The sequence below is a fragment of the Lontra canadensis genome, unplaced genomic scaffold (genome assembly GCF_010015895.1).
Source record: "Lontra canadensis isolate GAN:19392208 unplaced genomic scaffold, GSC_riverotter_1.0 scaffold4, whole genome shotgun sequence".
Classification (NCBI taxonomy): domain Eukaryota; kingdom Metazoa; phylum Chordata; class Mammalia; order Carnivora; family Mustelidae; genus Lontra; species Lontra canadensis.
In genome coordinates this window covers 52,227,165-52,252,797 of record NW_022630998.1, presented here as the reverse complement: position 1 = coordinate 52,252,797, position 25,633 = coordinate 52,227,165, and the positions used below count along the sequence as shown (strand labels likewise).

At 36.1% G+C, this 25,633-nt stretch overlaps 1 protein-coding gene across 2 annotated transcripts in view; it reads left to right on the top strand.

Moving 5' to 3' along the window:
• Positions 1-25,633, top strand: part of DDX4 (DEAD-box helicase 4) — a 71,481-nt gene that overhangs the window by 4,708 nt on the left and 41,140 nt on the right. For both annotated transcript variants that reach the window (XM_032844059.1, XM_032844052.1), the window contains exon 3: positions 5,427-5,487. In XM_032844059.1, coding sequence (XP_032699950.1) covers positions 5,427-5,487 — 61 coding nt within the window. The remainder of the gene's footprint in view (positions 1-5,426; positions 5,488-25,633) is intronic.

Sequence of the window (25,633 nt, the reverse complement as noted above, 5' to 3'; positions counted from 1 at the left end):
GATTTCACTCTGCGTTTTGATTGTTAAAAGTTTTTGTTTGGGGAAATAACTTTTATTTGGAAAATGTTCTCACATACAGAAATTAGGGCCTAGATTGTGAGCTCTTAGAGCAGTCACATTTGTTCCTAGTTTTGGTAGTTACGTCTAAATTTTGAGGTTCTTTGCTCTTTCTTGTGTGACGTGCTAGTTCTCTTGAACTTTGGGTATGTGTGTGATACCTGAGACTCAGGAGTTGGAGTTCTTCAGCCCTGGAAGTGCTGAAGTAGCTGCAGTAATTTTAGAAGTTGTCATATACCAATTGCTGAAGAAAGGGAAAAAAGACCAGACTTCAGCTGGGGTTGGGTATGGGGCTGACCTAGCTAGGACTGATCAGTCAGAAGAAGGGATATAGAATAATATTTTCTGTATTTTGGGACTTTAATTTATGTGTCAGACCAAAGAAGGAGACATGCTTTGTCTGAAATTAAAAAATTTTTTCCCCAAGATTTCATTCATCTATTTAACAGAGAGATCACAAGTAGGCAGAGAGGCAGGCAGAATGAGAGGGAGAAGCAGGCTCCCTGCTGAGCAGAGAGCCCGATGTGGGGCTTGATCCCAGGACCCTGAGATCATGACCTGAGCTGAAGGCAGAGTATTAACCCACTGAGCCATCCAGATGCCCCTGAAATTTAAATTTTAAAATTTTTATGAAGCACACTATTTGACATAACCCTGTCTGATCTGTTTATTTGGACAACCTATGTCAGCTTTATTTGACATGGAACCTAGAATAGGAAATGAAATCTTGGTATTCTGTATAAATTGATAGAGTACTCTGATGCATTTGAGGGGATTCTGGCTATAAAATGAAAGAGATATTTGCTAAGGACTTTAGGGGGCTGGGGGAAGAAAACATGGAGCTATCTGCATTGGACCCCACATTGGACAGGGAAGAGGCATCTTCAGGGTTCACAAGCTGTCCAGCTGTGTAAGTTCATTTGGGTATCAGAACTGACAAGTTTTTGAGATCAAAACCTTATTGCATTAAAAAAACAAATTTGGGGTGCCTGGGTGGCTCAGTGGATTAAGCCGCTTCCTTTGGCTCAGGTCATGATCTCAGTGTCCTGGGATCGAGCCCCGCATCGGGCTCTTTGCTCAGTGGGGAGCCTGCTTCTCTCTCTCTCTGCCTCACTCTCTGCCTACTTGTGATCTCTCTCTCTGTCAAATAAATAAATAAAATCTTTAAAAAAAATTAAAAAAACAAACAAAATAAAAGCTTACCATGTTGATGGAAGTGTTCATTGGCTTAAAAACATAAAAGACCTAAAAAATGTGATATTTTAGAAGTGAAAATACTGAATACATACAAAATCAAAAGAAATGTTCACCAAAATGCAAATGGATTATTTGAGCTGCATATGAGAACCCTATGTGTAAAACATTTTGAAAATTCTAAATTGGCTTATTTGAATCATCCAGTGAAATTTTATTGAGCCCTATTAGGTGTTGGGGATAGTGGTGCACCTGATAGATAAATTGCATAACAAGGTATTAGTTTCCCAAGGTCAGAAGTTAGAAATCTAGGTGTCATCAGGGCTGTCTTCCTTCTGTAGGCTCTAGGAGAGAATCCATAGCCTCCTCCAGCATTCTGGTAGTGATAGGCATTTTCTGGTTTGTGGCTACATCTCTTTCTGCTCTATCTTCCATGGCTGTCTGTGTGTGTGTCTCTTAACTGTTTTTGTCTCTCGTAAGGACATTTGTGGTGACATTTAGAGCCTACACAGACGATCTAGAGCAATCTCATTTCAAAGTCTAATGTTTAATTACATGTTAATTATGTTTAATTACCTTTGCAACAGCTCTTTTTCCAAATAAAGTAACATTTACAGGTTTCAGGGTTTATTACTTAATGTCTTTAGGTAGCCATTTTTCAGCCCACTACAAGATAGTATGGCTAAAGTACAGTGGGATAAGACAAGAGTGGTAGAAAATGAGCTCACAGAGGGAAAGGAGAGGAGACCTAAGGTAATTGTGGACTTAAGAGTTGATAGGATTTGCTTGACTGGGTATGGGGAGTGAAAGAGCGTAATCAAGGATGATGGCTAGGTTTTAAAATTTTATTTATTTTATGGAAGTATAGTTGAAACAATGTTACATTAGTTTCAGGTATACAATAGTGATTTGACAAGTCTGTATGTTAGGATGTGCTCCTGCTAGAGTAGCTACCATCTGTAATCATATAATAGCATTACAAGACCATTGAGTATATTCCCTGTGCTGTACCATAGGTTTTTTAAATTTAAGCAACTAGATGGATGATGGTGCCATTAGCCGAAATGGAGAATCTATGAAAGATGTACAGCTTTTCTTTTTTTTGTGCCCCAGCATCTTATTTTCTTTCTTTCTTTCTTTCTTTCTTTCTTTCTTTCTTTCTTTCTTTCTTTCATTCATTCATTCATTCATTATGTTCATTTAGCCAACTGATGTACAAGCTTTGGAGGGGTCAAAACAAAGAATGTTGTGATTGTTGTGTTGACTATGAAAGTGTAAGTAAAGATACCAGCCAGTAGGTTATATGAATTTGTTGCCTAGAAGAGGGATCAGAGCTATATATATAAATTTGGTAATTGTCTGCATAATAATGGGATTTAAAGCTTTGAGATTGGCTAGAGTTGCATAGTGTAAACAGACTTAAAGGGATTTACCCTGGGAACTCCCAACTTGAGTGGCTCCAAGGAAAAATGGGATATAAGAAAGTGGAGGGAGCATCTGTAGACATTTTACTTTAAGAGAGGCAGAGAAATGGTACAGTAGCTAACGGGAATATGAAATTAATTTATTTTTAAGGTTATGAAAAAGGTTAGGAATTTTTTTATGATGTTTTATTTCAAAATTTGCCTTGGAATTTCTGAACTCTGTATATGTGGAATACTAAATCCCACAGCTTGAAGATCATCTAATCCTAATAGTTTTTAAGTTCTTGAATGCTAAAGTGTCTCATTACCCTAACTAGCTTTATCGCACTTAAACCAGCCCTTGTTTGTATTTTCTTCATCCAATAATACTTTGGCCACTAGAAAATAAAAAAAAAAGTCTTCAGACTATCACTTTAAAGAGGGAGAAGTGGATCACTCGTCTTAATGTTTATTTATTTTAAAAAAATTTTTTTTTAAACATGCTGTGTCTTGTGTTCTGACTTTCCAGTTCATCACAGTCAGGTTCTTAGAAACCTAATTATCTCATGGAATATTTGTTTTAATGTCTATGGTAATTATAAATTACAACTTTTTACTGTAGTAATTACCAAAAGCCCAAGGCATTTTAACTATGGTGTATTGCCTTTCTGTTCTTAATAACTCAGAAAATAATTGGATGACTCTTGAGCTTTATAATAGTAGTTTTTAAAGTTATTCAGTGTCTTCTGTAAAAGAAATTTTAGAAAATAAGTATGACTAGTGCACTACCTCTAGCTTTTGGTTTATTTAAAGGAACTCATTTGAAGAAATGTGACTATTCTAATATAATCAGTTATTAAGATATCACCTGTAAGTTTTAGGTCACCTTTCATTTTTAAATTATTGAATTCTGCATTTCATTTGCAAGAATTTGAGATTTGCGTTCTGTAAGTTTTGTTGTAAGTAGAAAAAGCTTATGTGAGGTTAACGTAAGGAGTCAGTTAATGATGATAAGGGCAGCCTAGGTGTTACAAGTGAGAAGAAAGTTACACAAGGTGTTGTTAACACAAAGATACACTGAAAATGTTGAAAGATTCCCACATTAATTTGACATTTAGGGGTTGAATTAATAACAAAACTTGAATTTCCTGAGGCCAACAGAAATGCAAATATATCTCTACAAATGTAATACATATGCATTAATAGCGAATACATTTTCTGGAGACTAAGGTAGGGAAAATGGCCAGTATTTGAGAGCATCAACAAAAGTCTTCAACTGTTGCTGTGATAAGTTTGATTGAAATTAACTTGAATATTCTGAAGCTGACATGAACGATTTCTTTGTGTTTACACTGTACTTGCAATGTATATATACAGGTGTATTGTCTTTAGTGCCTCAGTGATGTGATGTTTTCTTTATTTTAGAGTGAACTCCTTTTTAAAAACAGTGGACACATAAATTCATTTCCCTTTATATAAACACAATGGAAGTTTTTTTAAAAAAAGATTTTATTTATTTATGTGAGACGGCGTGTGCACTCCAGGACAAGTGCAGGGAAGTGTCAGAAGGAGAGGGAGCAGCAGACTCTGCCAAGTGGGGAGCCCAATGCGACTCAGTCGCAGGACCTTGAGACTTTGAGATGGTCTGAGCTGAAGGCAGACAGCTGAAGGCAGACACTTAACTGAGCCACCTAGGTGCCCCAACACAATTGAAATGTTTTCTGTTTTTGTCTTTAAAGATTTTATTTTTACTTATTTGAGAGAGAGAGACACATAGTGACAGAGATAATGAGAGAGAGCACAAGCTGAGAGGAGAGGGAGAAGCAGGTTTCTGCTGAGCGGTGAGCGCAATATGGGGCTTGATCCCAGAACCCTAAGATCATGACCTGAGCCGAAGGTAGACGCTTAACTGACTGAGCCACCCAGGTGCCCCACAACTGAGGTTTTAACAATAAAATCCTGTAGTACTGTGCTGTTACCTATTGCTCTCCTCCTCCACTATACTTTATTCTGTGAGGTGTTGTTGAGTAAAATGTAAAATACTGAAGTTTAAAAAATATATTGGCAGGCATTGATTTATTCATATGTTACTTTGGTCAGATTTTATTTATATAATAATTATTATTATACTTTCCAAGTATATGGGTGGGTAAACTTTTAAGTCAGATGTCGGCAGACTCTTCCCATAAAGGGCTAGATGATAAATATTTTAAACTTTGCAGGCTTAATGATCTCTGTTGCAACTTGGCTATTGTGGTGGGAAAGCAGCCATAGACATACCTAGATGAACAAGGGTGACTATGTTCCAATAAAATATCATGAAAACTGGTGGCTCACCAGATTTGGCTCATGACTGTAGTTTGCTATTCGCTGTTTTAAGTGATAATATGCTATATATTCGGGGCACCTGGTTGACTCAGTCATTAAGCATCTGCCTTCTGCTCAGGTCAAGATCCCAGGGTCCTGGGATGGGGCCGCATCTGGCTCCCTGCTCAGCGGAAAGCCTATTTCTCCGTCTGCCACTCCCCCTGCTTGTGTTCCTTTTCTCCCTGTCTTTCTCTGTCAAATAAATAAATAAGATATTAAAAAAAATATGCATTCAGTGTTAAAGTGAAGTCTTGGAATAATTAATAAAGTAATGAGTGACCCGGAAATCTTATACTCTGCTTTATTTTGTTTGGAACAATGCCCGGTTATTAAAGTTTTCTAATATTTATGGTGGTGCATTTTTATTTTCAAAATAGAAAATGAATCTTTTCTTCCTTATTATAGGATAGGTATTCTTCTGGAGCAAATGGAGACACTTCTAACAGGACTCCAGCTTCATCATCAGGTATGTGTTAAGGCAAAAAGCTGGGACCCTTTTGAAGTTAAGGGCTTCATCTAGGGAATAAAGAGCAGATTAGTAGACATCTTGTAAAGAGTGTTAAATTTCTGTGAGAATTTATTGTTTGGATGTTTTAGGATGAGGGCCACTTTTAACTGGAGGAAGGGAGAAAAGAGACAGTGTAGCGCTATGGATCATTATTTGATTTTGTGGGTGTCCTATAGAACATTGCCCAAACTGGAAGTTGCATATTTGGCTTTCAGATGGCTAGAGAATCATCAGGATTCCTGAAATAAGGGGGTAGGAGGTGGAACTACTAGGATTTGTTCTCTTTCTTTCTTTCTTTCTTTCTTTCTTTCTTTCTTTATTTCTCCAGTGTAAATATTAAACAACACACTACTGTACAAGCAATGGGCTGAATAAGAAATCCACCAGCAAATCAAAGTGTGGCTCAAAACAAAATAAAATGAAAATACAGTATTCCCAAACCCACGGGATGCAGCAAAAGCAGGTGTTAGAGTGAAATTTCCACTATAAATGCTGTATTAAGGAAAAAAGTTAGGGACATCTGGATGGCTCAGTCAGTTAAGTGTCTGAGGCTTGGTTTTGGCTTGGGTCATGATCTCAGGGTCATGAGATTGAGCCCTGCTGAGCATGAAGCCTGGTTGAGACCACCCCCTGTCCCCCACCCCCAGCTCTCATGAATGTGTTCTTTACCTGAAAAAACTACATCAAAAACTAATGATGTACTATAATATATGTTGGCTAGTTGAATTTAAATTAAAAATAAAAAAAGGGATCATATTCATAATCATGGTAAACCCTCAAAAATAAGTAAATGAATAAAATCTAAAAAAGATAAAAAATTCAAATAAACAACATTACACTACAAAGAACTAGAAAAAGAAGAAGAAACTAAGCTGAAATTTAGTAGAAGAGGGAAATAACAAAGAAAAATTATAAATAAATAAAAAAGAGACCAAAATAAACAATAACATAACACTGAAAGTAATGACCAATTAAAAAGAAAAAAGCCCTGAAATTGGCAACGTTTTAACTACATTAACTAAGAAAACAAAGAAGACTCAAAAACCAAAATGAGGAATGAAAGAGAATACAATGTAACAGATAACCACAGAAATACGTAGTATGATAACAGATTACTATAAACAGTTAACTACTAAGAAATCAGATAACTTAGGAAAACAAAACAGATAATTCCTAAAACCCACACAAGTTACCAGGATTGAATCATGAATCTTAAATCCAAGAAATAGGATATTTTCTTACACCAATAAGAAGAATGAAAGTTCACCGGCTCAGAAAAGCCCAAGACCACATGGTTTCATTGGTGAATTCTAGCAAACATTGAAAAAAAATGAATGACACTCTTTATCGAAATTTTACAAATAATGTAAATCAGAATCATTCCATGAAGCCAGTACTGCTCTGATGCCAAAGCAGGATGAAAACAATACAAGAACAAAAAAGTTTAGTTTGTCTGATAGCAGTATTGCTACTCTGACTTTCTTTTGACATCCATTTGTGTAAATATTCTCCATCCCTTCACTTTCAATCTGTAGGTATCTTTAGGTATGAAATTGGTCTCACATAGGCTCTAAGGTTGTTGAAGCAAATTGCAATAGAGGGAGCCTGTCAGGATAATAACTGTTTCAGCTAGTCCTGTGATAACGTCAGGATATCGTGAGTTTCTTTGGGATCTGAAAACTAATTTTAAAAAAGTTGGAGAAGAATAAGAGGAACAAGTCGAGATAATGGAGCCACTGCTTTTTTCCCCCACCACTTATTTCTAGCTGGGTTGCCTAAATGTTTTATAGAGTTGTTGGGGATGGGAAGGGCACAAGTGGTAGGACTTGGGTTAAGAAGTTAAACTCACGGCAGTAGTCTTCATTTTGTTGAAATCCAAAGTTGGCTGAAGTGCTATTTCTTTCTTTCTTTTTTTTTTTTTAAAGATTTTATTTATTTATTTAACAGACAAAAATCACAAGTAGGCCGAGAGACAGGCAGGGAGAGAGGGGGAAACAGGTTCCCTGCTAAGCAGAGAGCCTGATGCTTTCAATCCCAGGACCCTGAGATCATGACCTGAGCCGAAGGCAGAGGCTTAACCCACTGAGCCACCCAGGCGCCCCTGAAGTGCTATTTCTATTGTATCTTTTCCGGGTTTTTACTATGGTAAAATATATGTAACATAAGGTTTACCACTTTCACTATTTTTAAGTGTACATTTCAGTGGCATTGCTGTGCAACCATCACCATCATCCACTTCTAGAACTTTTTCATCTTCCTAAACTGAAACTTCACTCCCATTAAACAGTAACTCCCCAGTCCCTCCTCTCCTCAGTTCCTGGCAACCACTATTCTACTTTCTGTTGCATCTCAATTACTATGAATTTACCGAGTCTCTGCATTTGTGTAACTACCACTTTTAATTTTACTGTAGTGCAAGAGAGAGAGCCCAGTGGCACCAGGTAGTTATATCGTTTCTTTTATCAAAACTTAGTGGAAGAGGTAAAACATTTTAGAGTCAAGGTAGCTACCAGGTCACTGAAGCCTGTCTTAAAGTGAAAAACCCTGTGGAAAGATAGATTATAAAATGTAAAAGAGAATTTGGGAGTGAGAGTTCATCAGCTTAAAGCAAATTTAATTCCCCTGTTCACCTTCAGTTCAAAGTAATTATCTTGATAGCAGTTAAGTATAGAAGAGATGATTTTGCTATTGTCAAGAAGCTTTTATCTTTCATAAACATTTAAATGTACTGGTTTAATATAGAATTCAGATTATGGAAAGTTGATGAAATTGCTGCCTGCTAAAACCCCAGCAAAAGGCTAACTTTGCATGTAGTGAAAAGAATTGCCATGAGTACCCCAATGTTCATAACAGAAGTGTCCACAATCGCCAAACTGTGGAAAGAGCCAAGATGCCCTTCAACAGATGAATGGAAAAAGAAGATATGGTCCATATATACAATGGAATATTACATCTCCTTCAGAAAGGATGAATACCCAACATCGTGTCCACATGGATGGGACTGGGGGAGATTATGCTGAGTGAAATAAGTCAAGCAGAGAAAATCAATTATCATATGGTTTCACTTACTTGTGGAGCATAAGGAATAACATGGAGGACATTAGGAGAGAGAAAGGAAAAACAAATTGGGGGAAATCGGAGGTGGAGTTGAAGCATGAGAGGCTGTGGCCTCTGAGAAGCAAACTGAGGTACTTGGAAGGGAGGTGGGTGAGATGATGGGTAAGCTTAGTGGTGCATATTAAGGAGGGCTCATATTGTATGGAGCACTGTGTGTGGTATATAAACAATGAAACTTGGAACACTGAAAAATAAAAAAAAATTTTAAAAAGGCTAACTTTGCTTCAGTTCTCTGAACCACATGCATGCAAGTGTACTTGGAATAGCCAAAAAAGACAAATAGGTAAAAGTAATTGTCAATTTGCATAGATTATTGTGTAATCAGGGGAAACCTTGTTCTTTGAGGTATTGAAAGCCAGTTTTTGTAAAGGAAATAAAGTTTAGGTCTAGAGTATATCAAAGCACACAACATTGTTTTGTGGTGAAATCTTTAAGCAACTAGATTGAAATAGCCACCAGCCAAAAGCCAGGACTTGTTTTAGCATCGGATCTCTGAATGGTTAGGCAAATGAAATTAAATTAGGTAACGAAAAATGTCCAGAAGAAGGTAAGCAGGCAATTTGCAGGTACTTTTGTAGCTCTTTTTAAATTAAAAACATTTTTTTTCATAGAAAATCCTTTGTTTTTTAAATTAGAGAAATGCATATCAGGCTAATGAATGTATCTAAGCCAATCCCTAAGTATGCATTTGGAAGAAAAAAACAAATTGCAGACTTCAAAAGAGAAAAAATGATGTGAGGTTTTGGCCCCCGGATTAAGCCATTATTGGGAGTTTGTTGATTCTGATGTTTTAGATTTTTGCATATGTTCCTACATTAATAATTGTATTCCAGTGGCTATCATATACATGTTCTTAAAAGTTTTTAATTGAAATATAGTTGACATTCAGTGTTACATTAGTTTCATGGGTACAATATAGTGATGCCACAAGTTTATACATGATGCTGTGTTCACAAGTATAGCTACCATCTGTCACCATACAATGCTATTGCAGTACCATTGACTATATTCCCTAAGCTGTACTTCTTTTCCTGTGATTTATTCATTCTATAACTGGAAGCCTGTACATATTCCTTTCTATCAGAAGTACCTGTCTTGCTTTTCCTTTGCTTACCTACCCTTCAACACCCTTTTCATAATCTTAAATGGAATCTTGTTATACTGCGTCTTGCTTTTACTTAATGATAGTCATAAAACCCCTCCTAAGTCAACTGGTACAATCTCATTCCTGCAAAATTCAGTGGAAAAAATTCATGTTACCTGGTTTTAAAATGTCACATCGTAAGTTCACAGCTTACAGTTGAAAATGTTTAGTTCCCTTTCTCATTCATCATTTGACTCAGTATAGAAGTATTTAGCCTCTTCCCTTCCCCCAGCAGCCACCCTCATACTTTTTCCCTTCCTAGTCTCATAGCTACACTTTTTGCTTAAAGATCTGAATTCGTATTCTATATCAACATGGCTATATATGTATCATTCACATTTGAGCCATGCAATATATTATGGTTACGTTTCTTTTATTATTCACTCTTCTGTTTTGGTTTTATTACACTTACTACCTCATTTTGTTCACTTGTTACTTGGTTTTTGTGTATTGCTAATTCACTCACAGAACTCCCTGCCGGAAGCACAGATACCCAGTCATCTAGTTTCTAAAAAATATATTGATCTTTCAGCTTTATTTTTTTAAAAGCCTCATCTTTAATTCCTCTATCCATCCTTCCAGTATAGACTTGCTGCTCTTTAGGCTGTCATCCTAAAAATTAATAACTTTACCTCTTTTCTGTATCATGTTCCATTTTGCATGGATCCCATGTTTTCTCTATTTTTTTTTTTCATCTTCTCACTTGAATAGAGTCTGTTTTCCTTCATCTTCAGAAAGGACAGTTAGGTAATAAATATGAGATATTACAAACGTCTTTACCTTCATGCTTAATTAATTAAGAGTAAAGTTTTAAGTTGGAAATAATTTCCCCTAAAAACTTCATACTCCTTTACTGTACATGAAATTCTAATGATGCTTGGGAAGTTTGATAACCTCAGTTCTGGTCCTTTGTATAGGATTCTTTTTCTAAACTCTTCCAAAGTTCTAGGGTCTTCATTTTCTGAATAATGAAAATTTAATGATTATGAACCTGGATGTGGACTTTCTAATTATCAAGCAAGACACTTAGTGGGCCTGTTAAGTCTGAAATTCATGTTCTCTACTCCTGAGAAATTTCCTTGTGCTATTTTATTCTCTGAGGATTATTAAAATTTCATTTGAAGGTGTTTTTCTGTTGCCTTTATTGTTCCTTAGGGATTTTTCTTTCCTGTGTTTGTCTTAGCCCATGTCTTTGATTTTTTTCATTGTTTATTGCTTTAATTTTCAGAAGTTGAAGGTAGAGAAAACTTGGAGAACATGATAGCAAGTATCTTAGTATTTGCCACCAATTTAATAAATTTAACATTTTCTTCAGATTTCCTTTTAATGAAATAGAATATGACAGATGAAACTCAAGTGCTATTTGGTCTCTCTTCAATATTGTTCTTATACTCAGTCCTATTCTCTCTTCCAAGAAGCAAACATTATGACACACATTATGACACACACTTTTTTAGTTCATGCTTTTAATTCTTAAATACACATAAGTATCTATAAGTAAGTATTTCTTTGTCTTTTATGCACAATACTTTATTATACTATAGCTTGCATTTTTCATTCAACACCGTGAGATCTTTCCGTGTTGAAATACACAGAAATGATTTATTTTAATTTTGTGTCATGTCCCATTTTCTAAATATGTCATTTAATCATTCTTTTATCCATCAACCATTTGTTTTCAGTCCTCTGAACTGTCCAGATTCTTTGCTTGTATTTTTACTGGATCACTTGTCTTTCATTTCTAAGATTTCTTTCAGAAAAGATTAATTGATTAATTGATTGATTAGTTGAAAATTGATTGATTGTTGACTATGTTAGGTTACAAATACCTCCTTCTTGTATATGTCTTGTCTGTTTGTGCTCATATTATACATAAATTTTCAGTTTCAATGCAAATATATCAGTATGTCTTTTTTCCATTTTCTAATGTTTATTGCTTTTTTAAAGGTATATACAAAATGCATTTGGAGAAAAACTGCAAGTTCAAAAGAGTATAAAGAAAAAAATAAAACTTCCCTACAATCTTACCCCTGAGAGCCACTATTCTTCTTTATTTAACATATAATGTATTATTTACTTAAGGGGTACAGGTCTGTGAATCATCAGTCTTACACAATTCACAGCACTCATCATAGCACATATTGGACAATTGGGCTTCCCCAATGCCCATATTTCTTAAGTCATTTTGCTTACTGTGTTTCAAGAAAGTTTTCTAAATCTAGGTTACAAAAATACTCTAAATTTTCTTTCAAAAGGCTTATGTTTTACTTGTCATGTTTAAAGTTATCTGGAATGTCATTTTGTGGTATATAGTGGTGATCTTCCTTAATGTTTTCTTCCAAATCGAAAAGTCAGTTGTCCCAACACTGCTTTTGAAGGTCTCTGTATTGGTTTCCTAATGCTGCTGTAACAGAGTACCACAACTGGGGATACTTATTTATTTATTTAAAGATTTTATTTATTTGTTTGACAGCAAGAGCAGGAACACAAGCAGGGGGAGTGGGAGAGGGAAAGTAGTCTTTTCAGAGAGCAGGAGCCTGACATGAGGCTGGATCCCAGGACCCTGGGACCATGACCTGAGAGGAAAGCAGATGCTTAACAACGGAGACACCCAGGCACCCCCACAACTGGGTGATTTAAAACAATAAAAATTTATTCCCTTAAGTCTGAATTCAAGGTGTCAGCAGAGCCATGCTATCTCTGAAGCCTCTAGGAGAGAATCTGTTCCATGCCTTTGTCTTAGCTTCTGGCAATGGCTGTTGATCCCTGGCATTTCTTGACTTAAAGCTGCATGACTCCAGCATTTGTCTTCACTGTAAAAGGTGTTCAACCTTTGTATGTCTGGGTCTCAGTGTCTTTTGTTAAAAGATACCAGTCATATTAAGATTACCCTACTCCAGTATGATGTCATCTTAACCAATTACATCTGCAGTAACCTTTATCTAAATAAAGTCTCATTCTGAAGTTGCAGAAAGGACGTGAATTTTGAGGAAACACTATTCAACCCCGTATACTTGGCATCTGGGTTCTCTTTCAGTTTCCAGTGCTCTCTGTGTCTAACCATGCACAAAATAGTACTGCATTAATTCTGTGGGCTTCTAACAAGTTTCATTATCTGCTAGTACAAGTCTCCTTTCATTCTTTTTTCAAAATTATATTTTTGACCTTTATTTTTCCAAATGAAATTGAGAATGTTTACTTAAATTCACAAAAATCTTACTCCCATTTTCATAAAACTGCAGTAGATTTGTACATTAACTTGGATATCTTTATAGTATCCTTACTACATTTTGTCTTTACATCTATAAGCCCAGTTATCTCCTGGGCCTATATCTCATTTATTTATAATTTCTTCATAAAGCTGTTGCATATCCTTAGACTATTTAATCCTAGGAATTATGTTTTCTTGGTTGAGGCTGTTAATGCTATTTCAAAATTAACAACCTCATCATTTTGTTTAGTAATGAGGAAAAATGCTCAATATGAAAGTTTATAACATATTAAAAAACATAATAAATGGCCATTCCCTCTAAACCTCGATCACAAAAAAAATTGGATAATTAAAGAATGTGTACTCTGCTTAGGTTTTCATATCCTATTCTATTCTTTCCAACATGTCTTCCCTCCTTCTTAAACTCAACCCAAACTATAATACTTTAGTGGCTCAATTGTCATACTTAAGCCTCTGTCATACATCATTTACTCAGAATCTTAAATCTTTTAAAACGCTTTTTCTGGACTCAGTAACTGTGATGTAAAGTTGGCTGGGCTATAACACCCATTGTAGGAACCAGACCAGTTTCTTTCCTTTCCCTTCTCCACCCCTGCCATGCCTGAGCACCCCGGTCCAGGCTGGGTCCCCAGTGAATCAACCTGGTTCACACTTGGTTTGTTCAAGAGTGCCGTCTCTGGCTCCATCCAGGGTCCATATCTTACACTTGGGGCCTAGCATGCCCGTAGACATAGCTCCACCCATTCTCTGCCCCCAACAAGGGCCCTGGATGGGTGTCTGCCAAAGTGGAGTCCCAAAGATCCCGAATCTGGGCTTCTGCATGGGAAGCCTTTCTTACTGGAGCTAGCTCAGGCATGGCCCTTTGCTGTCCCACCTGGCCTTGGCCTAGTCTGTGTCTTTTATATAGGTGTTTTTTTCCAAAAGTCTGGTGATACTTGTGTGTCTTTTTGTATTTAGAGTGGAACATTAAATAAAATGCCAATGAGAAATCAACTTTATGTGCATGGACACATCTTGTTGGCTGATTAGTTCTACTATGGGGTGTTTGGGCCAGGAAGTTTTCTTGGGCACAGAAGTTTCCCTAGAGAGGAATCAGCTAGTGTTTGTTTAGAGGATTTAAGTTTTTTGGGTTTTTTTTTTAGATTTTTTTTTTTTTTAATTTATTTGACAGGCAGAGATCACAAGTAGGCAGACAGGCAGGCAGAGAGAGAGGAAGGGAAGCAGGCTCCCTGCTGAGCAGAGAGCCCGATGCAGGGCTCTATCCCAGGACCCTGAGATCATGACCTGAGCCGAAGGCAGAGGCTTAACCCACTGAGCCACCCAGGCGCCCCGAGGATTTAAGTTTTTAAAACTGTTTTCTATGTCATTATGCTGTTATGTTCTTCCCTCTTTCTTACTTCATTGTATTGCACAGACCTTATGCTACCTTTGCTGATTTTTTCATTACACATTTTTGAATGATTTGAATTATTCCTAGACCCGGCTATTTATGTGAGGGAGTGTCAGGGATTTCTTACCCTGTTTTTTCCCCAGAGGAACTATTCTTTTTTATGTGTGTGTTTTAAAATGTTTTGTGTGCCTGTTTTTTCTATGCATCTATTTTTAACTTAGAAAAATGTAATAGAGCTAAGGATCTCATTCTTTTCCACCCCCTGCTGCATTTAAAATCTCTTTGTAATTGATAATTGGTGTCCTTATTTCTTACTACTGCAAGGTATTTCATACACGTTATCATCAAGTTTTATTTACCTCCCTATTCCCATGATGGACACTGAGAAGATTTCCTATTACCCTCCGCCACCACAAGGATGAACATTTCTACACTATTCACTTACTAGAGTGTAGTGAGAATGTCTTTAGGTAATGGACTCAGGAAAGGAATTACAAGGTCATGGGTATATGTGTACTTAATTTGACTAAGTATTTAATACTTGCTTTCTGGAATAACTATACCAGTCTATACTCCCATCAGTTGGACATGAAGGTTTTTATGTCTCCATTGATATTTGGTATTTTAATTTTAGCCATTCTATTGGCTGTAAAGTAAAATCTCATTTTTAAAATGTATTTATCTTATTATTATTTATTATTAAGAGCTTAACTCTCCTTTATGTGCTTGTTATTGTTTTAGGTTTCCATTTCTGTAAGTTGCCTCTTCATATTTTTAGTCTATTTTTGTATTATGCATGTTCTGTTTCTCTTGTTGATTGGCAGACAGTCCTCCTATATTTTAGATATTATGCTTCTGATAGTGAATATCTCCTTCCATTCTGTATCTGTCTTTGTCCATGATGTCCCTTACTGAACAAAAATTTTATTATGAAGTACTTGAAAGAATATTTTTTTTTTTGCTTTCTGATTTGCTTTTGTAGTTTTATTTAAACTCTTCCTTACTCCTATGTCAGAAGTAACCATCTATATTATATTTAGAGTTTTACATTTCACATTTAGCTTTTAATCATCTAAATCTGTTTTTTTTTCCACACACAAAAAACCAAAAAAACACAAAAACCAAAAACCAAAAAGCAAAACAAAATAAAACAAAAAAACCCATGATAACCATAATTATTTGAGTGCCAAATCAGAACGTAGTGCATGCAATATGAGTTTACATCCAGGGCTCACAAAAAAGAATCTTTGACATTTGGGTTTTTCTGGTCACCCCAGGCCATGAGTCTTTAGCAGTAACAGTGAAGTTTTTGTTTTTGTTTTTTTTTTTAATTGTGGTAAAATAAGATAAAATTTGCCAGTTTAACCATTTTTCTTAATTAAAATTTTTTTAAAGATTTTATTTATTTGACAGACAGAGGTCACAGGCAGAGAGGCAGGCAGAGAGAGAGGAGGAAGCAGGCCCCCCACTGAGCAGAGAACCTGATGCGGGGCTCAATCCCAGGACCCTGGAATCATGACCTGATTCCAGGGTCCTGGGCAGAAGGCAGAGTCTTTAACCCACTGAGCCACCCAGGTGCCCCTAAATTAAAAATTTTTTTAATAAGACTTCATTTTTTTAGAGAGGTTTTAGGCTCATAGCAAAATTGAGAAGACATAGAGATTTCCATATGTACTTATCCCACGCCTGCATAGCCTCCCCCATTATCAACATTCCCAGCCAGAGTGGTACATTTGTTGGAATTGATGAACCTACAGTGACACATTATAATCACCCAAAGTCCACAGTTAGGGCTCACTCTTGGTGTTGTAAGTTCTACAGGTTTGGACGAATGTATCCATCATTATAGTACCAAAAAAGAATTTTCACTACCCTAAAAATCCTCTGTGTTCTGCCTATTCATCTCTCCTCCTCTTCTTTCCCCTAGCAACCAATAATGTTTTTACTGTCTGCATTGTTTTACCTTTTCTAGAATGTCATATAATTGGAATCATGTAGTATGCAGGCTTTTCAAATTAGGTTCTTTCACTTAGTAATGTGCATTTAAGTTTCCTTTGTGTCTTTCCATGGCTTGATAGCTCAGTTTTGTTTTTTTTTTAAGATTTTATTTATCCATTTGAGAGAGAGAGAGAGTGAGAGAAAGTATGAGAGGGGAGAAGACCAGAGGGAGAATCAGACTGTCCATGGAGTTGGGAGCCCGATGCGGAACTCAATCCCAGGACTCCGGGATCATGACCTGAGCTGGAGGCAGTTGTTTAACCAACTGAGCCACCCAGGCGCCCAGTTTTTCTTTTTCTTTTTTTTTTTTTTTTTTAAAGCAGTGAATAATATGCTGTTGTCTGGATGTAACACAGTTTTTAATTCATTTACCTATTGAAAGACATCTTGGCTGCCTCCAAGTTTTGGTGATTAGAAATAAAGCTGCTAGAAACACATCTGTGTGCAGGTTTTTGTGTGAATATAAGTTTTCATCTCCTTTGGGTAAATACCAAGGAACATGCTTACTGGATGATATGGTAGGAGTAGGTTTACTTTTGTAAATGTACATGTAAATGTACATTCCCATCAGAAATAAGTAAGGATTTCTGTTGCTATACATTTTTGCTAGTATTTTGTATTGTCAAGTGTTACGAATTTTGGTCATTCAGAAAGGTGTGTAGTGGCACCTTATTGTTTTAGTTTGCATTTCTCCGTTGTATCTTTTAAAGCTTTGGACCCATTTTTTAATTAGGTTTGTTTTCTTATTGTTGAGTTTTAAGAGTTCCTTGTATGTTCGGGTTAATAGTCCTTTAAAGGATGTGTCTTATGCAAATATTTTCTCCCAGGGTATGGCTTGTTTTCTTATTCTTTTGACATTGCCTTTGGCAGAGCAGAAGCTTGTTTTGTTTTGTTTTGTTTTTTTAAGATTCTATTTATTTACTTATTTGAGAGAGAGAGCATGCAAGAGCAGTGGGAGGAGCAGAGGAGGAAGGACAGGCAGACTCCATGCTGAAAGTGGAGCTTGATACTGGGCTGGATAGAACTACCCTGAAATAATGACCTGAGCTGAAATAAAAAATCAGTTGCCTAACTGACTGAGCCACCCAGGTGCTCCCCCCAACCCCGGTTTTTTTTATTATTATTTTTTAAGATTTTAGCAGAGCAGAAGTTTTTAACTTCAGTGAAGTCTAGCTAATCAATTATTTATTTAATAGATCATGCATTTGGTGTTCATCTAAAAAGTTATCTCCATAACCAAAGTCATCTAGGTTTTCTACTTTGTTATCTTCCAGGAGTTTTGTAGTTTTGCATGTACATTTAGATTTGTGATCCATTTTGAGCTAATTTTTGTGAAGGGTGTAAGGTTGGTTCTAGGCTCTTTTATCCCCCCACTCGTGTGGATGTTTAGTTCTAGCACCATTCATTGAAAAGACTGTGTTTGCTCCATTGTATTGCCTTTGCTACTTTGTCGAAGATCAGTTGACCATATTTATATGGGTATTTCTTGGTTCTTCATTCTGTTTTATTGATTATTCTTTTGTTAATACTACACTGTCTTGATCACGATAGCTTTGTAATAGTATTGAAGTTGCATAGTGTCAGTCATCCAACTTTGTTCTTCTCCTTCAATATTATGTTGGCTATTCTAGGTAGAGAATGTAAACTCTCCACAGAAACTTTAGAATCAGTTGGTCACTATCTACAAAGTAACTTGCTAGGATTTTGATTGGGTTAGCATTGAATCTAGAGATCAATTGGGTAAGAATTGACATCTTGACAATAAAGAGTTTTCCTGTCTATGAATGTGAAATATCTTTCCATTTATTTAATTCTTGGATTTGTTCCTGAGAGTTTTATAGTCATCCTCATATAGATCTTCTATACGTTTTATATAGTTATATCCACCTGTTTCATTTTTTTGAGTGTTAATGTAAATGGTAAGGTGTTTTTATTTTCAAAGTCAATTTATGTTACTGGTATACAAGAAAGCAGTTGATTTTATATATTAATCTGGTATTCTGGATCTTTGTTATAACTGTGTATTAGTTCCAGGAGTTTTTTTGTCATTATTTTGGATTTTCTACATAGATGATCAAGTCATTTGTGAAAAAAGACAGTTTTATTTCTTCTTTCCCAATATTTGTGCCTTTCATTTTCTTTTCTGGCTTTATTACTTTAGCTACACTTGTAGTATGATATTGAAAATGGTGATGAAAGGGCACATCTTTGACTTGTACTTGATTTTAGTTGAAAAACTTTGAGTTTATCACTATTAAATATGATATTAGCTGTGGGTTTTTTGTAGATTGTCTTTATCAAGTCGAATACATTTTCCCTGCTTAACCATTTTTTAAAAATATTTATTCATTTTTAGAGCATACTTGCATGCAAGCAGGGGGGAGGGGCAGAGGGAGAGGGAGAAAAAGAATCTGAAGCAGACTTCCAGTGGAGCTGGATACAGGGCTCGATTTTATGACCCTGAGATCAAGACCTGAGTGGAAATCAAGAGTCAGCTACTCGACTGAGCCACTGAACCATTCTTTTTTTTTTTTTTTTTTTTTTTTTTTTTTAAGATTTTATTTATTTATTCGACAGAGAGATATCACAAGTAGACAGAGAGAGAGAGAGAGAGAGAGGGAAGCAGGCCCCCCGCCGAGCAGAGAGCCCGATGCGGGACTCGATCCCAGGACCCTGAGATCACGACCCGAGCCGAAGGCAGCGGCTCAACCCACTGAGCCACCCAGGCGCGCCCGCCACTGAACCATTCTTAAGTGTACATTTGAATCCATTCTTTTGAATCTGATGTAAAATACAGATCCCATTTTTCCCTGCATAAAGTAACCCAGTTTTCCCCAGCACCATCTGTTAAATATTCTCTTTTCTTTGTTGATGTGTGATGAAAATTTCATCTTACAAAATTTTGTTCCCTTTTTTTTTTCTTAAAGCAATGGATAAAACCTACCATTCACTAAATAGGAAGTTTCTTTCCATTTCTGCTCAAATACTAGTTTTGTTTAGAAAAGGCACTTGAGGGGTGCCTGGGTGGCTCAATTGGTTAAGTGTCCCACTCTTGATTTTGGCTAAGGTCATGATCCTCTGGGTCATGAGACTGAGCCCCATGTCAGGCTTTGTGTTCAGCGGAGAGCCTGCTTGAGAGTCTCTCTCTCTCTCCCCCTGACTTCTCCCTTTGCCACTCCTCCCCTTTGTCTCAATTTAAAAAAAAAGGGGCAGTTGAATGTTAACAAATGCCTTTTTTTTTTAAAATACTGACTTCTCTTGTCTCCTTTAAATCTCTTAGTGTAGTGATGTAAGTAGAATTCTTTAAACTTGAACTAACTTTGAGTTCCTAGGATAAACCCTGAATAGCTGTTTTATTGCAGTATTCAATGAAATGAAATGCTTTATTTAGCACTTTTTTTTAAGGAGACATCTTTTTTTCTCCCTGTCTCTGTTTTTTAGAGAGAATGTGTACAAACAGGGGTGGGATGATGAGGCGCAGAGGGAGAGGGTGAAAGAAAATCTCAAGCAGGCTCCACACTCAGTGCTGAGCCCAGTCTCACGACCCTGAGATCATGACCTGAGCTGAAATCAGGAGTGAGATTGTTAACTGGCAGAGCCAACCAGACTCCCCTATTTAGCACTTTTAAACTAAGAAAGATTGCCCTCTTTTTTTTTTCTTTTGTTGTCCTAATTCAATTTTGGTTTTATGCCTTTCATCTTTTTAAAAAAAATAAGCTCTAGAACATGGAAATTACCTGTTTTTATTACAAGTTTAGTTGCCTTTGTCCGTATATGTGTCTAGGCCAGATTCTTCTTTTTTTAAAAAGAAAAAATTTTTTTGCACCATAGTGTACACACACACATTCAGTATTTTTAAGTAAGATATAAATCATAAATGTACAGCTCACTGAATCTGAACAAGCTGAATACACCAAATCAAGAAACAAAGCATTAGTGGAGCTCTAAAAACCCCTGTATGTCTTCCTTTAAGGCACTATCACTCTGACTAGGAGTAACTGCGCTTCTAATTTCTAGCAATCTAGATCAGTTTTTCCTATAAATAGGAATCATACAAAATGAAACTATACATTATATTCCCTTGTATTCAAGCTTCTCTCCATGTTATTAGAAGTAGTTACAGGTTATTTATGGATATATAGTATTCCAGCTATACCATAAGTTGTATTAATGGGCATGTGGGTAGTTTTCCTATTTTGAACATTTCTGTTATGCATATCTTTCTGGTATGTCTTTTGGTGGATGTAAGAATCTTGTTACTTGGAATGTGGTTGACAGACAAGTAGCATCATTGTCACCTGTGAATTTCTTAGAAATGCAGTGTCTAGGGGTGCCTGGGTGGCTCATTTGGTTGAGCATCTGAGTTTGGCTCAGGTCATGGTCTTATAATCATGGGATAGAGCCCTTTGCCCACCTTCCTGATCAGTGGGGAGTCTGCTTCTCCCTCTCCTTCTGCCCCACCCCCCACCCATTTGTGTGGGCTTTCCCACTCTCAAATGAGGAAAAAAAAAAAAAGAACTGCAGACTCTAATGGTCTACCCAGAACTCTCCTGGATTACAGTCTACGTTTTAATAAGATTCCCAGGCAATTTTTGTGCACATTACTTTCATTATTACATTGTCTGTTTGGAAGACTGAGCATTGATGAATTATAAATGTTTAGTCTTTGAGCTACTTGAGATAATGAAGGGGATTAGACATTAGGAAGCGGGGAGCCCTAAATACTAAGAAGTTGTTTCAGAACTTTTTGCCACCAAGTCTTTATCTTCCCTTACCCTTTTTACCTTGGGTTAAGCAGATCACTTTGGAGGCAAGTTGTAAGATTACAGGAGGACTAGAGCTCATAGTGAAGTCCCATAGTTCTTTGTTCTTTTGCTTGGTGGTTAAATATGTGGATTTCTTTTAAGTTATTCAAAATTTGCTCCTCCTTCCTGGATCTGGTCCAAATGTGATTATATGTGGGATGTATTCTTTGGTCATTTAGTGGGAATTGCTTTAATTAATTTCTTTTGAAATGGAGTTCCTTTTTATTTCTTTTGATAGGCTTCAGAGCCCTAAAGAACAATATCTGTACTTCATCATTTATTAGTATCATGGACTTCTTTACCAATATTTTTCTTACTGTGTATTTATTATGATGGGGATTGAACTGATAAAACTCAGTGATGGCATATCATTAAATTCATGAAAGTGAGAGCAGAAGGCCCTATAATGAATTTAAAAAATTAAAGAAAGTAATTGCCTATTTCCTCTTAACTATATGCTAATAGCAAAGAAGAAAGGATGGGTTAATTCTTTATTAGACCCTTCTATTTTTGGACCATCATATTTAGATTCTACCTTGAGCTTTTTAAAATTTTTACATGCTATTTTCTGTAAGCCCTAAAAATATTTGTATCTGTCCTCTGTTTTACTTTTCAAATTTGAATGACTAATAGGGTTTTTTCCAAAATTATTTTCAACTTGTCCTCTAATTTACCATCTGGAGATGGCAAGGTGCCTCTCACAGATTTACTGTACAGAATGTGTACAGGTCTTCAATAAATAGGTCTTTAAGTCTGATAATTGAGTTCAAATTGAAGTCCAGTCTTCATGCTGGCTGGATGACCTTGGTGAAGTTGGCTAGGTTCTCTAAACTATTTGTTTTCTCATTTTTAAAATGAAGATAATACCTTTTATGTTTAAGTGTTAAATAAGCTAGTTAATATATATAAAGGCCTAACATAGCATAGTGCCTGGTATTTATGGTCCTCAAATGATAATTTTCTTGTGCACATCTGATAACAATTACCTATCTTGAATTTGACTACTTGTTTCAGTTGTCAACTAATTTTACTTTGACGGTAATAAACTACTTGAATCTTAAGTTTTTCTTTTTGGGTGTTAGCATACTCTCTCTGTTTTTCTTTTTATTTTCTGTCTGCTTTTAGTTCCAATAATTTAAATTATTTTTGGAATGGGTATAGTTGAGGACAGTTTTGAGATGGAAATCCTGCCTTCTAGACCTAGCACCTGTAGATTGTGTTATTTTGTGACTTTTACTTCATTTTTTTCTAAAAGCAAACTTGGCTACACCTATCCTGATTCCTAACAGGGTTGTTATAAGGATAAAGATCAAATGAGGTGATGCATATAAAGTCATTTTGTAAAGCATAAAACTGTGTACCAATGTAGAATGCTTTTGCAGAAGGAGACAGTACTTTGTATTGTTTGATTAGATCTGTTGCACTTTATTTTATTTTGCCAAACAAGTCCTGTAACTGTTGGGGAAAGAAAATATATATAATAAGAATTTGCTTTTCTTTCCAGACATGGTTGGAAATTTATTAAAATAGGCGAAGCCATATAGGAATATAACCATATCAGGTTTTCATTCTCAATACCAAGTGTGGTTAAGGCTTGTGTGATACAGCATCATAGGCATTTTAGTTAAGCGTTACAGTGCTTACAAAGCTTTCATACTCTGTGACCCTTTCTTTACTAATAGGCATAATACGGTATAGCTTGTACATATTGAACTATGTTTGCTTGACTTGAGTGAGGTTTCAGAACACAAGATTCCATGCTCTTATTAGGAATTCATTTTTTTTTAAAGATTAAAAAAAATTATTTGACAGAGAGAAAGAGATCACAAGTAGGCAGAGAGGCAGGCAGAGGGAGAGGGAGAAGCAGGCTCTTCACCGAGCTGAGAGCCCAATGTAGGCTCGATCCCAGGACCCTGAGATATTGACTCGAGCGGAAGGCAGAGGCCCAACCCACTGAGCCACCCAGGCACCCCCTTATTAGGAAATCATCTATCCTTTTGCCTCCCCCACACTTATTTCTATGGTAATTTTAATTTTTGGCCTTCCATCTTAGTAATTGGGTTTTTGTCATAGAATTTGGGAGAAGTATGGATCTAGATACTGTAGTAACCAAAGGGACATGTATCATGTGGATCTTAAGTGCAACATGGGTTAGATGAAGAGTTACTTGAAATTATAGCAGTTGAAGAGAGAAAAAAATCAGTAGTGGTGAAATAATATAAATGTCAAAAGATAGAAGAAATCCTGGGAAGCATATATAGGAATTTCAATTAATTGAGTAAAGGATATTTTAGTTTGTTACTTGAGGTTAAAACAATTCCTGTTGACTCTTAAAAGTTTGCAGTGTCTTAAATATGTTACTTTCTTATGTATTTGAGTACCATTGTACTGAAGTTGGCTTTATAAGTTGATTCAAGATGGAAGCATACTCCTTTTCCATTGAAGTCTTTGTGCCACAGCTTGGGAACTACCAGTCTAAGACCAGTGCTGTTTATTAGAACACTCTGCAATGATGGAAATATTTTTTAATTGCACTGGCTAATATAGCCACAGGGTGCACTTGAAATGTGACTAATGAGTACAGCTGAGGAATTGAAGTTTTTTTTTTTTTTTTTAAGATTTATTTATTTATTTAACAGACAGATCACAAGTAGGCAGAGAGGCAGGCAGAGAGAGAGAGGGAAGCAGGCTCCCTGCTGAGCAGAGAGCCCGATGTGGGGCTCGATCCCAGAACCCTGGGATCATGACCTGAGCTGAAGGCAGAGGCTTTAACCCACTGAGCCACCCAGGCGCCCGGAATTGAAGTTTTGATTTTGCTTATTTTGATTAACTTAATTTTGAGTTTAAATGGCCACATATGGGTAAGGATGGTAGTATTATACAGCATAGCTTTAAAATTTGAGCCAGCTGAAGCATGGCTGTTCTCATCTTGTATATTTGGGGAGAGCCTGGCAAACATTAGAAGTTAGTATTTAGAGAATTGCTAATTTTTCTGGCTGTGTCCTTGTCCTTTTAATATCACCTTCGCTTTTCTGTTTACTGTGTGCCAAAAGCTATGCAACTTTTTAGTGCTACTGTAACTGGTACTTCCATGTGGAATCCCTTGAATGTTGGAGCAGTTAGAATTTGAGTAAATCTTTCTTAAGTTGTCTTTGAACTCTGTATGATCTGAGAGCATTTGAACTTAACTTGGTTACTACTGCCTAAAATTCAGCAACCTTTTGGTTACCTGATGAAATGCGTAACCTCAGCAAGAGAGGCTACACATGTGAACTGTGAAACATGTGAACTGTGATGCCAGCATCAGGCAAGAAAGGGAACATACAGAAGAGGGATTGTAGGTTAAATTTTTTTTTTGCACTTTTTTTTACTTAGTCGTTTTTTACTATGTTAGCTATGTGGGCAACTAGTTAGAATTAAAAATTCAAAGTATACTTGTTACCTTGTGACTTTGCTGAATCTTTATTGAAGACATTTTCATAAAAATACTGTATTTAAAATGTCATATGCAAATTATAAACCTTAATAAATATTTTGCATGATCACCTGTTTAAAAACATTACTATTACTGTTACATAGCTTATATACGCTTTTCCTGTTCTCTCCTGTTCAATTCCTATCCTGCATTGTTTTCCTTTCTTTGTTAACATATTACATATGTATGTCTCCCCAAACACTGCGTTTAAGTTTGCTTCTTTGAGTTTTACAAAACTGGTATCTTACTATTTATGGTCTTTTTCTGCAATTTAAATTTTTCATCCAGTGTTGTTTTTAAATTTATCCATGTTGCCAGCCAATTGTTTTGGTCTATTTATAATTGTACTCTCTTGTATGAATATACTACACATATGCAATATATATAATACTACATAATACTACATAATAAAGTATAGAGCACAATATATGTGATACTGTCTTGTGCAACTGTGCCACATATTTTTATTCTCTTCTTGATGTATGTTTGAGTTGTTTCCCTTTTGCTAGTATTAGCAGAGCTGCCCTGAATGTCCCTTTGTTTGCTAAGTATATGTTTTTTTCCTTTTTTTTTTTTTTTTAAGATTTTATTTATTTATTTGACAGAGGGAGAGCACAGATGGGCAAGTGGCAGGCAGAGGGAGAGGGAGAAGCAGGCTCCCCGCTGAGCACGGAGCCTGATGCTCAGTCCTAGAATCCTGGGATCATGACCTGAGCTAAAGGCAGACACTTAACCTACTGAGCCACCCAGGCACCCCTAAGTGTATGTTTTTAAGTAATAAACTGTCTTGGGTTATTTCATGTACTTTTTATCTATGGAGATAGTTTTTTTTTCTTTTTGATATGTTAATGTTATAAATTACCTTTTTAAGATGTTGTGATGTTAAAATACCCTTGCATACCGGACTTAACCCGATTGGTCATAATGTTTTATCTATTTAATT